This window comes from Astatotilapia calliptera, chromosome 9 (genome assembly GCF_964374335.1).
Source record: "Astatotilapia calliptera chromosome 9, fAstCal68.1, whole genome shotgun sequence".
NCBI classification, from domain to species: Eukaryota; Metazoa; Chordata; class Actinopteri; order Cichliformes; family Cichlidae; genus Astatotilapia; species Astatotilapia calliptera.
This window is the reverse complement of record NC_137430.1, coordinates 3,854,734-3,870,680: the sequence shown is the minus strand read 5'-3', so window position 1 is coordinate 3,870,680 and position 15,947 is coordinate 3,854,734. Positions and strand designations below refer to the sequence as shown.

The following is a 15,947-nucleotide window of genomic DNA, read 5'->3' as shown; positions in this document are numbered from 1 at the left end:
AAGAGCAGCAGACCTCATAATTACACAGCCAAGACGCCCACCACAGCCCAATAAATGACAAGATGACATAAATCTCTGGGTGTCTAGAACAAGAGAAAATAGACAACACACAGAAGCTGGCCTGACACGGTCCTTTTATGTAAGCACACTAATCCAGCACTTCACCCTGCCTCCCGCTGTTAAAGACTGAAGAGCCAGTGACAAGTTGATATCTCTGAGCTAAACCGAACTTAGACACATAATATTTGTAGATTTGAAAGAAAAAGTCTGTAAGAGATAAAGGCAGCAAGCACAAGAATGTAAGAACACGCTGTGTCTGACCACATCTTTTTATAGGAGAGGATCACTGAGGGCTGGGGGTGGGTAGAAGCCCAAAACGTAGTGGTGATGTACTTCAAGCAACAACAAGAGCTGGTGAATGAATGAGGGAAAGATGTGACTGAAAAAGCAGATTTAAGTCTTGATTGGCCAGCTGATCTGCATGTCAAACATAACCAATGATCGTGAGCAGTTTGAGCATCTGACCAGCACCTTGGTACTGCTTCAAAGTACGGAGCATAACCAGATTACAGGCATTCTGGCCTGAAACTCCTTCTGAAATCCACTAGGAAGGCCTGGGAGGAGCAGCTAGAAACAGTTTACCTGGAGGGTCAACTACTGATCCTTTCTGTTAAAAGGTTCCAGTTGAAGTAATTTTATCTGATAAGGATTCCTCCTGACTTCCCTTTAGTGATTTCCTGAGCACATCCAACTGAATGGAGACCATGCAGCATAACCAGAAAATGCTGGTATGATTGCATATCCCGGGAATGCTCCGGGATCCCCCATGATGCTCTTGGGAAGCCTTTCATGTTGTATCAGATGTTCCCCTGCTGATGCATACAGTAGTAATAACAGATTTAGAGCTATCTGGATCTTTCTCCAAACCCTCAACCACCCGTCGTTGTACTGGAGAGAATTCAACAACGAGCAGCATCACCAGGTGCAGCTCATTGCTTGTTGGCTTTCCCAATCATACGTCTTACACTAAAAGGCAACTGTAGTTGTAAGGTAGCAGAGTGTATATGAAACTGTACTGACAATCTCTAAAAGTACAGGAATTTTCAAATCTGGACCAATAACAAAGCTAAAACTACTTGTATGGCCAGATACCAGTAGGTTAGCTAAGATAACAGTTCATCAGCTGTGTAGCTACAAACTGAAAAAACCCAAGAGTTGGGATGAATGATTAGTGGCTACTTTATTCCAGAAAGCATTTCCACTTGCATATTCTCAAAGTTGGTGGAGTCTAAATATTCTGTATAAGGGAAGCATCTCATTTTCCTTAAATGAATAAACAGCACCCATACTCCCCATATTTACCACAATTAATCACCTCATTAAACAGCTTAATGTGTGAGTTGCAACAGTTCGGTGTCGTTGAGGAGGTATTTAACTGTGTGGCAACATGTGAGGACTTCTTTCAGTCACACTGGGGTAGTGTAGTTTATTTCCTACAGACTTTGGTAACTGACTGTAGTAAAGTAAACACTGATTAGCAAGCTGCACGGCTATTTCCCACAAACACAGATACTTGTTTATTAGTGCTAAGTAGTGCAGCAAACTTAGCAAAACTGAAGCAGAAACTTCTTGGACAGTCTGTGAGATAATGTCATTAGAAATGCTCCAAAAGCCACCAACCCAGCCGAGGCTTCACTTATCTCATTCTGTCCGCTTGGATGAGGTATTCCTGCCAACTCCATGCAGCACTGCCTTTGATGTTGCTGGATAAGTAGCTCTCATACTTTAGCTAAAACTTGCTTCTTGTTACATTTTTTGCTTCACTCTGAGCTGCTGCCTGCTTTGCTCTGTGTGTAGGTGGAGGGACACACACACATACATCTTTGAGAGGATAATCACAGAGTATTCCAAATTTAGTCATAGCAAATAAGTGTCAGTCCTTTAACTGCATGTCAGCCCACTGCTTTTCATTCGGGCCCCCTGGTAACCTCTTTTTTTGATTAGGAAAACTAAACAAAAAAGTACCCTACATGCTGTTGGGATGCCTTTTCTTTAGGCTTCTGAAGTGGATTTCCTCTGAAAATTGAGGTAGTTACTGAAGCTCCTGTCCCTCACAGCCACATTTTACACATATATGTGTGTGTGCGCACACACACACACACACATCAGGTGTTGCTATCCTAGTGGGGACATCTCATTGACATAATGCCCTAGCCGCTTACCCTAACCATCAAAAATGAATGCCTAACCCTGACTGTTACCCTAAACCTAACCATAACTTAATTGTAACCCTGACACTAAAACCACATTTTAAGTCTCAAAAATGCCTTTGCACTAGTGGGGACCGAGATTTTGGTCCCCAGAAGTATAGTAAACTTCCAATTTTTGGTCCCCGCAAAGATGTCTAAACAGGTACACACACACACACCTCCTCTTGCCAAACAGTAACTTTATGACCGCCTTGATGTGATGCATTTTGGGAATTGCTGGCATTAAAAAATAACACGGGTTAAATTATACAATGCAAAATACAAACAGGACATGGCAATAAGAATTCATATGTGTAATAGTCAGCCATATAGCCTTAAATAGAAGAATATAGATTTTATTGTAAGCAGCGCAGATACTCACAAACCCACTGAACTGACGAAAAGAGGAAATATTAATGAGAAGTATCTATCTGTGCTTCACAAATCATTTTTTTAAGTACAAAATATTTCAATCTGTGTTTTTAATTTTGACTAAAGTAGAAAATTATATCATGATAAAAGAGTATTTTGGATGAAATTTCTGATTTTCCTGTTATAGACAAAGAGCAGTTGATTTTACATATTCTCATATTAACTAACATTTTGTTACAGCTTTCTTATGTGTGTAATGCCCCAAATGCCCAGCTGACCATTTTCATTCTCAACCAAGGACCCTCAAGTGGCTCTATACACAGTGTTGGGAAGGTTACTTTTAAAATGTATTCCATTACAGATTACAAAATACATGCCCCAAAATGTATTCTGTAACGTATTCCGTTACAGATTCCCAACACATGCACTGTGATTTATCACTATTACTGAAGGTCAGCGGCTACAAACCGTAGTAAAGGGACCTCTGGCTAATATGGTGGGTTCGTGTCGGGCTTGTAGCCGAAAAATCGCTTTACTTTGTTGTGTGGGTCAACTTTTCTTGCGAGAGACAGAGAGAGGCGTTGAAAGGAACTTATTGTTTCAGAGGAAAACACGGACACGGTGTACAGTCGAGTCTTGACAGCTTACTTACAACTGGGCTCATCAGGCACTCTTCTTGGCTGAAGTGGTTATTATTATATTTACATGCTTCCAGCTCCCGTTTCTGCTTGATAACAACTCGTACTTTTCCTTTTTCTCCCTCCTCGCGCTCACAGACACATAACGTGTATGGCAGTCCATTCTCCCTGCAACACGGACTACACTGCCCATGATGCTACATTCTTTAGAGCTATACCTGTAGCATTCTGCCTGTTAGCTTAGCACAACAACAACAACAACAACAACAAAAAGGCGCTCTCTCATGCAGGAAACACGCAGAGAGAGAGCGTCGCCCTGTAACCATGGCAACCGTAACGCTGCCGCCTGGAACAACAGAACGTAGCTGTCAAACAAAACCCAAACAGTCCTGACCCACCACAACATGAAACAGGAAAGTACCGCAGTGTAATCCATTTATTTCAACAAAGTAACTGTATTCTAAATACCACCTTTTTAAACGGTAACTGTAACCGAATACAGTTACTCATATTTTGTATTTTAAATACGTAACGGCGGTACATGTATTCCGTTACTCCCCGACATGGTCTATACATCTGTTACTTGTGGGTAACAACTGATGATTTGTGGGCCTGTCAGCCTGAGGGAGAGGGAAACTCGAACTTATGCATGTACTTAAGAGGTCTCTGAACTCGCTTCCAAATTACAAGAAACAGAGTTAAAAATAAACCCAACCTAAATGCTACCGGCTTCCTTTTGATCTGTGTAAGTAGACGATTGTCATTTGTTGGCTCATTTAAGCAACATCATTTAAAGGATCCTGTGGTTTCGTTGGTCCCGAGAACATGCTTCTGCTAATATTATTAATGGGTTTTCAAATGTATATGGACAGCCTAGCCCCATTTGAAATCTCCCCATCCCTGTTTTCCAACAGATAATAGTTATACAGTTAGTAATTACAGGGCAGCACTGATTGGCATACAGTATCTTTATCTCTTTATCTCTCGTAACATGAAAACCTCACACAGCTGCATCTGAAATGTTATAATTTTGGGTGTAGAACACTCGGTATCTGGTAATAAGAGACCTACTGCCAGCACTGAGCTGATCATTTCTATCTGACTTCACTTGAGTGTGAAACATCAAATCCTAAACTCTTTGAAAGTGTGATGCTGAAAGATAGCAGCTTTATGAGTGTGATTAAAGGCCACAGTAGCAGCCTAAAGCCTTCTACAGTATATCTAACGTTAGGCATCATTAACATTCAATGGGGCTTCCACGGATCGGTGAAAATAAATTCTTTACAGCTGATGAGGGAGACCACCTCAGGCAGTGACCACACTGAGAGCTTTTTTACTGCTATACATCACTTTTTGTTAACTGCGTGGAAGTTGTTAGAACGGGGCTTTTACAGACTAAGAGCTAACTATTTATTCAGTAACGACTGTTCAGTTGTTCTCTGTGTATCTTTTTAAATGATGCTTCATGCTTTTCCATTAGACGTCCCCATTACAATGTTCTGTTTGGTTTTTCATTTTATCATCAGCAAGCAAACTAACATTTCTGAAGGTAGAAGCACGTACACCTAAAACTGATCAGGGGTGTCAGTCATCCTTTATATGAGCTACATGGTTGCTATTTGCAAAGGCAGGTGGAAACCTGAACGGGAAGGAGGCCAGACCAGGTGGAAACCAGTGCGGAAGTACGACAGCGCTATCCAACATGACACCTGAACAAATGTAGACCACAACACTCTATAGAAATCTTGGACCGCAGTTTATTGTCCAACATGAACCCCTGTGTGCTGAGGTCATGAGTCCCTCCCTGTGGCAGGAGAAAGGCTGCTTTGCTCAGCTGACTTGTTGTGTCAGACCTGAAAGGAAGCTCTGTCCATCTCACCTGTGGTTGTGCTCCAAAATAAATGTTCTCATCAGACCTCAACAAATATTAGAGAAAGACTCAATTGTGTACCCAAAATAATTTTCTGTACATTTCTGTTTAAATTCCAGTTTGGTAAGAGGAGGAAGGAAAAAGAGATCAAGTCAAACATACACAGCGGTCAGAGGTTTCTGTGGTAATTTTTGGCTTGGAATGATTTTCCTTGAACTGCTCTATTTCCAGGGTGGGCTGGTTGTATAGCATGCATCTTTAACCATTTACAGAATGAATTTAATGTCTTTTATTTATTCTGCATTTTTTAACACACATCAGGTCAGAGTTAAACATACAGGCTCAAAGATGTACTTTGGTATTTGGTGTAATGTCCCTTAGCAAGTTGCAGCTCCGTCAGATGCTTTGATAGTGTCGACAACCTTGTGTCATGATTCTGCTTGAAAATTTGACCACTTTACTTAGTAATATTGGCAGAGTTCCTTTCAACTGATTGGCTTCCTAGCATGGACACGGCTTTTAAGCATATTCCATATTTCCAAGACGGCTGACGTCAGGGATTTGGGAAGGCCATTCCAGTAGCTTACTGTAAGTTTGGATGTGTGTTGGGGATTATTGTCCTGGTGGAACACTCAGTTGTGTCCAAATTTCAACCATCTATGGATTTGAGTTCCACTTCTGCATTATTCCATCAATTTTGTGCAACGTAGCACTGCAGCAAAACAGCCCCAGAGCATGATGCTGCCATCGCTACTTTCATCTAGGTTCATCTAATTCTTTGGACTTGATCATGAGGATGAGCAGTGAATAGAGCCAGGTCCTGCCGAGTCAAAGAACAATATAAAATATTTAACTCCACTTCTTCCAATATTTAAGTGAGAATATGTATCAGGGATGAAGAACAATATCATTTCACAGTATTTCCAAATGTGAGCCTGTAAGTATTTTTATAAACCTCTGTGGATTACAGAAAATACAAATTAAATGTAAACTTGTGCAGGTTTTTTTAGGTTGTTAAAGATGTATTCATTCAACAATCAGTCCTTCAAAGTATGTTGGTATGTTGTGCTTCCTGGTAATCATTATGATGATCAGTCTTCCCTGACTTTGCTGCAAGAAACTGTATTTGTTTGTTAGGCTTCCTGCATCGGTGATGCAGCTCAAGTCACCAGTTTAGTTAATCTCAGCGGCTCTCTTTACTTCACTTTCTACTCAATTTACTTTACTTATAAATACTATAAATTAGGCATACAGAAATACATTATCTCAGAATTATACTTGGCGCCGGTGAGGTCGGCTGCCGTGCTGGATGCTCTGCCCTAACTTCTCCACTTTTTGCAGTTTTTCGTCACTTTTTGCTATATCTGCCATAATCTTGCATGGGCATCATGCAAAACACACAAATCCGCTACAGTAGAGACACTTTGGTTTCTATTGGTCTGCAATACACGAGCATTTCACCATGTTTAACTCCGGACCCAACCTGGCCAAAGGAGATCCTGAGAGAGAACAAAAGACGCGACCCTAAGCGACGGCCTTGAGGTAAAAGAGCCGGCATCAGGAATAGGCTACGGGCTCGCGCACACCGCGCACCCATGCCCAGTATCCTGCTAGCCAATGTTCAATCCATCGAGAACAAGCTTGATGACCTCAGAGCCAGAATCAAGTTCCAGAGAGACATTCGGGACTGCAACCTCCTCTGCTTCACCGAGACTTGGCTGAACCCAGCGATACCAGACCACGCCGTGCAGCCGACGGGGTTCTTTTCGGTTTACCGCATGGACAGGACAATGGAGTCGGGGAAGAAAAGAGGTGATGGAGTATGTTTGATGGTGAACAACAGATGGTGCGACAGCACAAACATCTCCCCACTCACACGCTCTTGCTCGCCCAATCTGGAGCTTTTGATCGTTAAGTGTCGCCCTTTCTATCTCCCTCGGGAATTCACTGCGGTCATTGCCTGCACTGTTTACATTCCACCTCACGCGGACTCGGACACTGCCTTATGTGAGCTACATGAGGCTCTCACACATCAACAAACACTTCACCGAGATGCCGCACTCATTGTTATGGGAGATTTTAACAGAGTGAATCTCAAACGGACATTTCACAACCTTCACCAGCACATCAACTGCCCCACCCGGGGCACGAGGACATTAGACCACTGCTACACCCCGATCAAGAACTGTTACAAGGCTCAACCCCTGCCGGCATTTGGAAAATCAGACCATTCCGCCATCTTCCTCATGCCTGCTTACAAACAAAGGCTAAAGCAGCAACCACCAATCAGGAGGGAGGTCGCTCGCTGGACGGACCAATCGGTGGCCGCGCTGCAGGACGCACTGGATGACGCAGACTGGGACATGTTTCGGCGCAGCTCTGATGACATCAACATGTTTACGGAAGCGGTTGTGGGATTTATCGGGAAACTAGCGGACGACACAGCAGAAAGAACTATCATCCGAACATTTCCCAACCAGAAGCCGTGGGTGGATAAAAACATCCGCGACGCTCTGAGATCACGCACCGCTGCCTACAATGAAGGGCTTGTCTCCGGTAATATGGACCTATACAAGGCTGCGTCCTACAACGTGCGCAGCGCGGTCCGAAAGGCAAAGCGGAGCTACGGGGAAAAACTAGAGTCACAGCTACGACAGTGCGACTCTAGGAGCCTGTGGAAAGGACTGCGGACTATAACGGACTATAAACGACCAGCTTCTTCAATGATGAATGCAGATGCTTCACTGGCTGATGAGCTGAACACGTTTTATGCTCGCTTCGACGCCGCAGCATTTAAAACAACAAACGGCTGCGCGCGCTCGGAGTGCACCAGTGAAGAAAATGCATTCGTCATCACAGAGCATGCCGTGAGGAACACCTTCAGGAGGGTGAACACCAGGAAGGCAGCAGGACCAGATGCAATCCCTGGCCGGGTCCTTAGAGCCTGCGCTGATCAACTAGCACCGGTGTTCACGGAGATCTTCAACCTCTCCCTGGCCCAAGCTGTGGTTCCCACGTGCTTCAAACAGTCCATCATTGTTCCTGTTCCAAAGAAACAACAGCCCGCTTGCCACAATGACTACCGTCCAGTAGCACTGACTTCAATTGTGATGAAGTGTTTTGAAAGACTGATGAGAGATCACATCACTTCTTCACTTCCTGCCACCATCGACTCACTTCAGTTTGCTTACCGGACTAATCGTTCCACAGACGATGCCATATCTCACCTGCTCCACACATCCCTGAGTCACCTGGACACTGGCAGAGGGAATTATGTTAGGATGCTGTTCGTGGACTACAGTTCAGCATTCAACACAATAATTCCCTCTAAGTTGACGGATCTAGGACTCAGCTCATCACTGTGTCAGTGGATCCTCAACTTCCTCACAGACAGACCCCAATCAGTGAGGGTGGGAAAACAAGTCTCCCCCTCCATCTCACTCAGCACTGGAGTGCCTCAGGGCTGTGTTTTAAGCCCCCTGCTGTACTCACTGTCAGAGATGGGCAGTAACGTTACTGTAATCTGATTACTTTTTTCAGGTAACGAATAAAGTAAGGGATTACTATTGCAAAAATGGTAATTAGATTACCGTTACTTTCCTGTAGGAACGCTGCGTTACTGCGTTACTAAAACCGTGATTTTTTGCGAGAATGTCTCACGACAGTGACGTAAGCGAGTGCGACGTTCGTGACAACAGCTGTGTGCAGATCAACAGTGGATCATATATCGAGTGCGGGAGAGAGTATGAGCGTGCAGTGTTTAAAGCGTGGAAATACTGACCTTACACCGAAAAAAACCCCTAAACTTCTGAGCAAGCACCGAGTAGCTACGACGTAATGGGAAACTCACAGAGAAACTCGCGGATTCTTCAACTGACCGCGGCACACTTGCACCAGGGTAAACCTCCGCCTACCCAACTCCTGCTTTACAGGTGAAAATAGAGCAACAGGACCGCTGAGTCTTTGACTTTATTTATTTTCTGCTGTGTTTTACTTGCATCTATTTGAAAGACTGAGTGTAAACACACAAAATATTTTATTTTATGTGCTGGAATGTGCAGAAAATAGGTTTAAATATTAAACTAATTTCTTCCAGTCAGAGAATGTTGCATATAATTAAATTTTTGCTTGATGCATAAAGTTAAAAGATTAAAACTAACAAAACAAGTTTAAAAAAGAGACTTTTCCATTTGATTACATTTTGTATGATGGATTATGTAGAAAAAGTAGAATTGGGCTGAAAGATCTATCGCTTTATCACCTCTTCAGGCTGTAAATCATGTTTTTAAAAAGTAACTAAGTAACTAAGTAATTAATTAATTTTGAAAATAAGTAATCAGTAAAGTAACGGGATTACTTTTGGGGGGTAGTAATCGGTAATTAGTTACTGATTACTTTTTTCAAGTAACTTGACCAACACTGCTCACTGTACACTTATGACTGTGTAGCCACATCAGACAAAACCTCCATTGTCAAGTTTGCTGACGACACTGCTGTTGTGGGCTTGATCTCCGACAACATCGAGACGGCCTACCTGAAGGAGATTAGGAACCTGGAGACCTGGTGCCAGGAGAATAACCTCCTCCTAAACATCAGCAATACTAAGGAGCTGATCGTGGACTTCACTACAAAGCAGGCGAGGAATTACAAACCCCTCATCATCAGTGGCACGCCAGTGGAGAGAGTGGACAGTTTCCGATACCTGGGTGTCCACATCACTCAGGACCTGTCATGGTCCTGTCACATCAACACCCTGGTTAAGAAAGCCCGTCAGCGTCTCTTCTTCCTCAGAAGACTTAGAGACTTCCATCTGCCACTGAAGGTGCTCAAGAACTTCTACTCCTGCACTATCGAGAGCGTCCTGACGGCAAACATCTGCACCTGGTTTGGGAACAGCACCAAGCAGGACAGACGAGATCTGCAAAGGGTGGTGCGCTCGGCAGAACGCATCATTCAATCAGAGCTCCCTGACCTGCTGTCCATCTACACCAAGCGGTGCAAAACCAAAGCTAGGAAGATTATGATGGACCTCTCCCATCCCAACAATGGACTCTTCTCACTGTTGAGGTCTGGGAAGCGCTTCCGCTCCCTTAAGGCCAAAACAGAGAGAATGAGGAGGAGCTTCTTCCCCCAGGCTATTCGGGGCCTGAACCAGGTGTAGGACTGGACTCTCCCACACACGTCACCACACGCACCACCACACAATCCTATAATTCCTATAATTTATAATCCTTATCTTTATAATCTCTTCTGCTATTTGCACATTCTTTACTGTAAATTCCTAAGTTAATTTGTAAATTTTGTAGTAAACTGTAAATTGTAAATATTGTAAAACTTTTCTTCTGTCATTTAATGGTCGGGCATTGTACAGCTACAAGCATTTCACCCCCATGTCATACTGTGTATGGTTGTGTGTGTGTGACAAATAAAATTTGAATTTGAATTTGATACTTAATCTCTTTAGGGTCGGGTAATGTTCCCATCTGTCCTTCATATGGAATGTAAACATGTTTGTCAGACACAAATGGAAATCTTAATAGAAGAGCTCTAAGATCAAAGTGCATGCAGTAAACTCTGTTTGAAAGGGAAGACGTTATCATTCCTGAAACGCTGCTCGTTTAGCACAAGACTACTACCACCATAATCCTTCTCCTAATGGTCCTAATGTCACCTAGTAGATGTTATGAGAAAATAGCATATGGATTTAAAGGGCCATTACTATCTATTAGAGATGGACCGATCCGATATTACGTATCGGTATCGGTCCGATACTGACCTAAATTACTGGATCGGATATCGGCGAGAAATAAAAAATGTAATCCGATCCATTAAATATCAAAAAAGCACCTCACAAAACTTGCGACATGGCGTAACTCGTCTCATAACCGTAGCACGTCGGAGCAGTGTGGTCACGTGATACAGCGGCTGTGTGTATTTGTAGTCTTGCTACCAAACCAGCATTTCATCTCCGAGGAAGTTATCCCAGAGAGAAGTAAAGCAAGTGTGTAAGTTCCTCTCTGAATGTTTGTAAAGCATTCCCACGTTAAGCTTAACAACTGATATATGGAGCAAGTGCTCTCTCTCTCTCTCTCTCTCTCTCCTGCCGCTACTTCATGAAACTGCTTAACGATCAGCTGATCAATGATCAGCTGATCGGCTTTTCTGTCATGAGTCCGTCTCTCTTGTTTGTTTTTGGCCCACTTTGCACCAGAAAGAGGAAACCAGCGGCTGAACAACAGCAGCACGTTTAAGCTTGATCAGCTGTTGTTAGAATGTATTTAATATTACTTTCTACTCCAGGATCTTTTTCTACAGCTGACGGCTGGTAACTGTGCAGGGGCGGATCTAGCAAAGTTTAGCCAGGGGGGCCGATAGGGCATGAACAGGGAAAAGGGGGCACAAAGACATACTTTTCTTTCTTATTCTCATTTAAAATGTCGAGCTTTTAATAAATAATTATCTGAATCTGACACCCAAAGTTTTAATCTGATGTTAAATATATAGAAGTCCATTACTGCATATAGTAACTGTTAAGTCTAATATACCCTAGTAAGCTATAGTACTTTTTCCTTTGGGAAAGTACCATCTGTGCAGTCTGCAATTCTGTTGAAGAAAGATGTTGAATCTATTTAATTATTCTTGAAAAAATAATTTATTTCTGTGCATTTTTTTTTTTCACACTGCATCATATTAAAGTTGATTACATCGATTAAGCATCACAAAGTGGAGGGTGGGGGGTGGTTCCCTATTTTTTATTTTTTTTTGCTGGTAGTTTGCAACCCTATTAGTTAGGTTGCTTAATATTTCTGCTAAGTACTCTTTAAAATACCAGAATAGGGAGGATGGTGTAGGTCTAAGTTTATTAGATTGATCAGTATTGCTGTACTATGAAATATTTTTTTTTGCATACAGGTATAACAGAATAGCTTTAGTGTAGTTGTTGTTTTAAACTTGAGTATGAACTTATACAAAATGCAGCAAGATATTAAAAAACAGTTTTATTGATTAAAAAACACTATATCGGATTCATATCGGTATCGGCAGATATCCAAATTCATGATATCGGTATCGGTATCGGACATAAAAAAGTGGTATCGTGCCATCTCTACTATCTATTCATATTTATATCCTGTTTTCCTTTATTTAATTCCTATCAACAGCCTGGTCTCTGGTAATGATGCACAGCTGGAAATGTGTGCACTTACAAAGTAATTGTTTATTGTTTATTAAGTAATTGTTCAACAATCACCTTGATGCTGGACAGATTGCAGAGACTGCTTCTAGTCTGATGCTAAATTAAGCTAGTTAACGTGTACCTTCATGACCAGATGACCAAAAATGCAGATACGTTCCACAGGGAGTGCTCTGGAGACAGTAGCAGCCACATGTTCCCACACATGGACACCAAATGTGTACCAGCATCCTCCACTTGGTAGAGAACACTTCCAGATCCTTGGAGAAAGTAGTTTGTTGTGATAGCAGGAACAGGCCCAAATTACTGAGCAGAGTGGCCGAGAGTCAGCGTGGAGTTCAGAGAAAACTCAAAATAGCAGTGTGCACACTTGTAGCTGGTGGGTGTGGACACACGCTTGCAGATGTGTGCATTTGCTCTTTCATTTAGCCACAGCCAGCTTGCCACAGGAGAACATCCCATGTAGTGTGTGGCTGTAGCCCACTACTAGTGTTAATTAACTGACAGAAATGGTGGTGGATAAGATTATAACAACATGCAGCCCGACTCTATGACTCATATCAGAGCAGCGAGAAATAAAATCTGTCAAAGAGATTTGTTTACAAAATTAATTCATGGACTTTTTAAGTTACAGGTATTTCTTTCTTTATGGCCCTTTATTTTTACCCTGCATGAGCTTCCATTTGGTCAAATTACTCCCATTAGGAGCATGCTGAAATAGCTATTAGCAGATCCTCTCTAATGCAGCCCATGGATTTATGGACGACTGTCGCTGGATTACTTTTCTAGGCCGCTAAAGAAAACTTGTAAATGTGCTGAGTCTTAGGTGGGGCCTAATGTCCTTTTTTAGTTTTTTATATAAGAGTTTACCTTTATTTGTTTGTCCTGTCAAATGTACATATCTATCAGTAAAGTTTAAAATTACCAGGGAGCACAGGGAGTATCTTATTCCCTGCCTCCCATATAAAATATTTATCCCACCCAGATGGATCTTTATAAACTATTTCGCTTTCCAGAAGACAAAAAAGTAAGTAGGAAGTTGAATATCTTTATGTCTTTCTGCCAACTTTGCAGTTTTAAAACCTTTTAGGTTTTTTCAAGTCTGAGACCACAGCATGCTTTGCATTAACTTACGCTAAGACAATAAAGCTGCTTTAAAGTCTTCTTTTGTTTAATATGTTTGCGCTTCTCAGTTGTTTTATGATCTCGTCTATACAAGCTTAAATTCTAATTCAAATTTAGCTGTGGTACATTATCCACATTCAACTCTTAAATCTAATTCCTTGACAGAACAGGATCATTCATGAAATGAAAAGGCTAGCCCACCGTCTGCTACTACTGTAGTAATGCTGTCACCTAATCTTACAATCACTTATGCTACATAGCCAAGTTACAGCTAGCTAGCTAAACTCCACACTATCATTAGTTTTATCAATGTGCAATTAATGACATCATAAATGTTATTACACATATAGCAAATAAACATGTTTACATTTAAATTTCTGATTTCTGTTAAAATGTGTCAAGAGGAAGATGAGAAAGACCTGGGCTACAAATACAGCAAAGCTCAGTGAGGCTATAAAGTAACCGCTCAGCAGCGACACAGGCTGACTGTCTCCAGGCCACGGCACACTGAAAGAGTCATTTGTGATAAAGGAGTCCCAAAAAAGTACTCAGAGTGTAATTGTCATCGTTACCTTTGTTAAATGAATTATGAAAAAACATTTCACAATATTTAAATGTCTTTGAGATGCACTGGTACTATTGCAAAGTTTAAACGAGGGCAGCTTACACAGAGGTCGGAAATGTTTTTAACATTTAATGTCCTGCTCAGTTCTGCTATCAGTCAGCGTCTGAACTGTCACATAAAGTAAATGGCAGCCACTTGCTGGCATTCATTGCCTTCAGTTTCAGTATGAATATCCATAAAGACAAACGTGCAGCTTTGTAAGATCAGCTTAAAGGAGGTTCGTTCTACAAAACCACTGCTTTGCCAAACAAACTCTCCTGTATGCAGAGTGTGGTGCTTCCCAACACTTTTGTGATGAAGCTGCAGACAGATGCTGGACCACAAATGCCACTGTGGTCAAATCAAATCGAGCTGTTCAGACAGCTTACAGAAACACTGGCAGCTGTTAACAGCAGCACACATGTTAATTGTAACAGAAATATTCTCTATAGTGTTGGCACGAGATGTTGACAATCACAGAGTGCAATGTTTGCAACGTGAAGCGGACTTGATGTCTCAGAAACTACAGTCTGCACTGACCTTTGGTCCCAGCGCGCCAACCAGTCCGACACGGCCTGGAGCTCCAGGCTCCCCCTAGGAGGATGAAAAATTCTGTGAGGCAATATGAAACAACAGGGTCCTGGAAATGGTACAGAAGGTGGAAGAAATCCCATCCACAAGCAAACTCGTCTCTTCACTACTGTTCAATTAGGAGAAGAAATAATATCATATAAACACATTCAAGATATTTTTGATTTGTTACATTTTGAAATACTTTTGCTTGCCGTGTTTAAACTGCTTTTAACTTATCATAGCTTTCTTATCGAGTGTTTTGGAATAATCTGATGATCTCGTGACATCAGACAGAGCCCTACATTTGAAAGGTTTAGCATCCTATGAGCATCAGCTAACTCCCTCTAGAGCTTACCATCGGCCCAGCTTCTCCTGGAGGTCCTGGCTCTCCTCTCTCACCAGGGAGACCCTGCACATGAAGAATGTTGCTAACATTCAAATGTGATCACTTTTAAATAATAACTTCACCATCTTTTAATTTTAATTCTGTTGGTTGACATAGAAAAAGTTTCTCTAGAGTTTCAAACTCACATTAACAGCAAAGTTTTGTTATTGTGCAGGAAAATTTGTTAGAAACAAATTAAATTCAACAGGATGATCATGGTGAATGTTTTAAATGTCCGTGCTAAATGTGGCAGCATTTAAAGACTCGTGTCTTGAACCTGAACTTTTTCGAACATTTATTTCTTACAATTTAGGAGATTTAAGAGTGAATTTAAGAATCATGCAGAAAGATTTTGTTTTTATTTGCTACAGCAGCATGTACAATGTTATAAGATTAGCTGTGGGGAAAAAAAGGAAAACAAATGCTTCTAATTTCAAACGTTATTTTTTAACAATTCATTTTGTTTTTAACAATTTGTTATACAAATCATTAAGTTGTCTAAAATATTGTAAAGCATCAGTGGCTTCTTGTGCCTTGCAGTACAGCGACACAAAGCAGCACTAAAACAGAAAAAGTGGCCAAGACACAATGAACGAGAGAGAGCTGCAGAAATATATCTATAATATATATCATTCAAAACGTCCGTGGGACTGTTGCTCTCCCAGTCTTACCTTAGGTCCTGGGAGACCTGGTTCTCCTGTTAAGCCTGGCTCGCCTCTGTCTCCCTGCAACACATTGAAGAACTGTCTATAAAACAACCAGTGTGAATAAGAACACACACGAATGCTCCTGGTTTTCTAACACTTACCTTTGCACCTTTAGGACCAGGTGCTCCCCTTGCTCCTGTCGGACCTGCTTCACCCTGCAGAGGGAAGACAGGTCAGAAAAGTGTTCACCGAAATAAACAGCATAAAGTATTTTGATCTGCCTGTTTTCTAT

General features: G+C 41.8%; 1 protein-coding gene across 1 annotated transcript in view; it reads right to left on the bottom strand.

Moving 5' to 3' along the window:
• The window catches only part of LOC113029812 (uncharacterized), a 67,726-nt gene that overhangs the window by 38,420 nt on the left and 13,359 nt on the right, over window positions 1-15,947 (bottom strand). The window contains exons 14-17 of the mRNA XM_026180828.2: window positions 15,817-15,870; window positions 15,680-15,733; window positions 14,979-15,032; window positions 14,591-14,644 (exon numbers count right to left, since the gene is read on the bottom strand). Of these exons, the coding sequence (XP_026036613.1) occupies window positions 14,591-14,644; window positions 14,979-15,032; window positions 15,680-15,733; window positions 15,817-15,870 (216 nt within the window). The remainder of the gene's footprint in view (window positions 1-14,590; window positions 14,645-14,978; window positions 15,033-15,679; window positions 15,734-15,816; window positions 15,871-15,947) is intronic.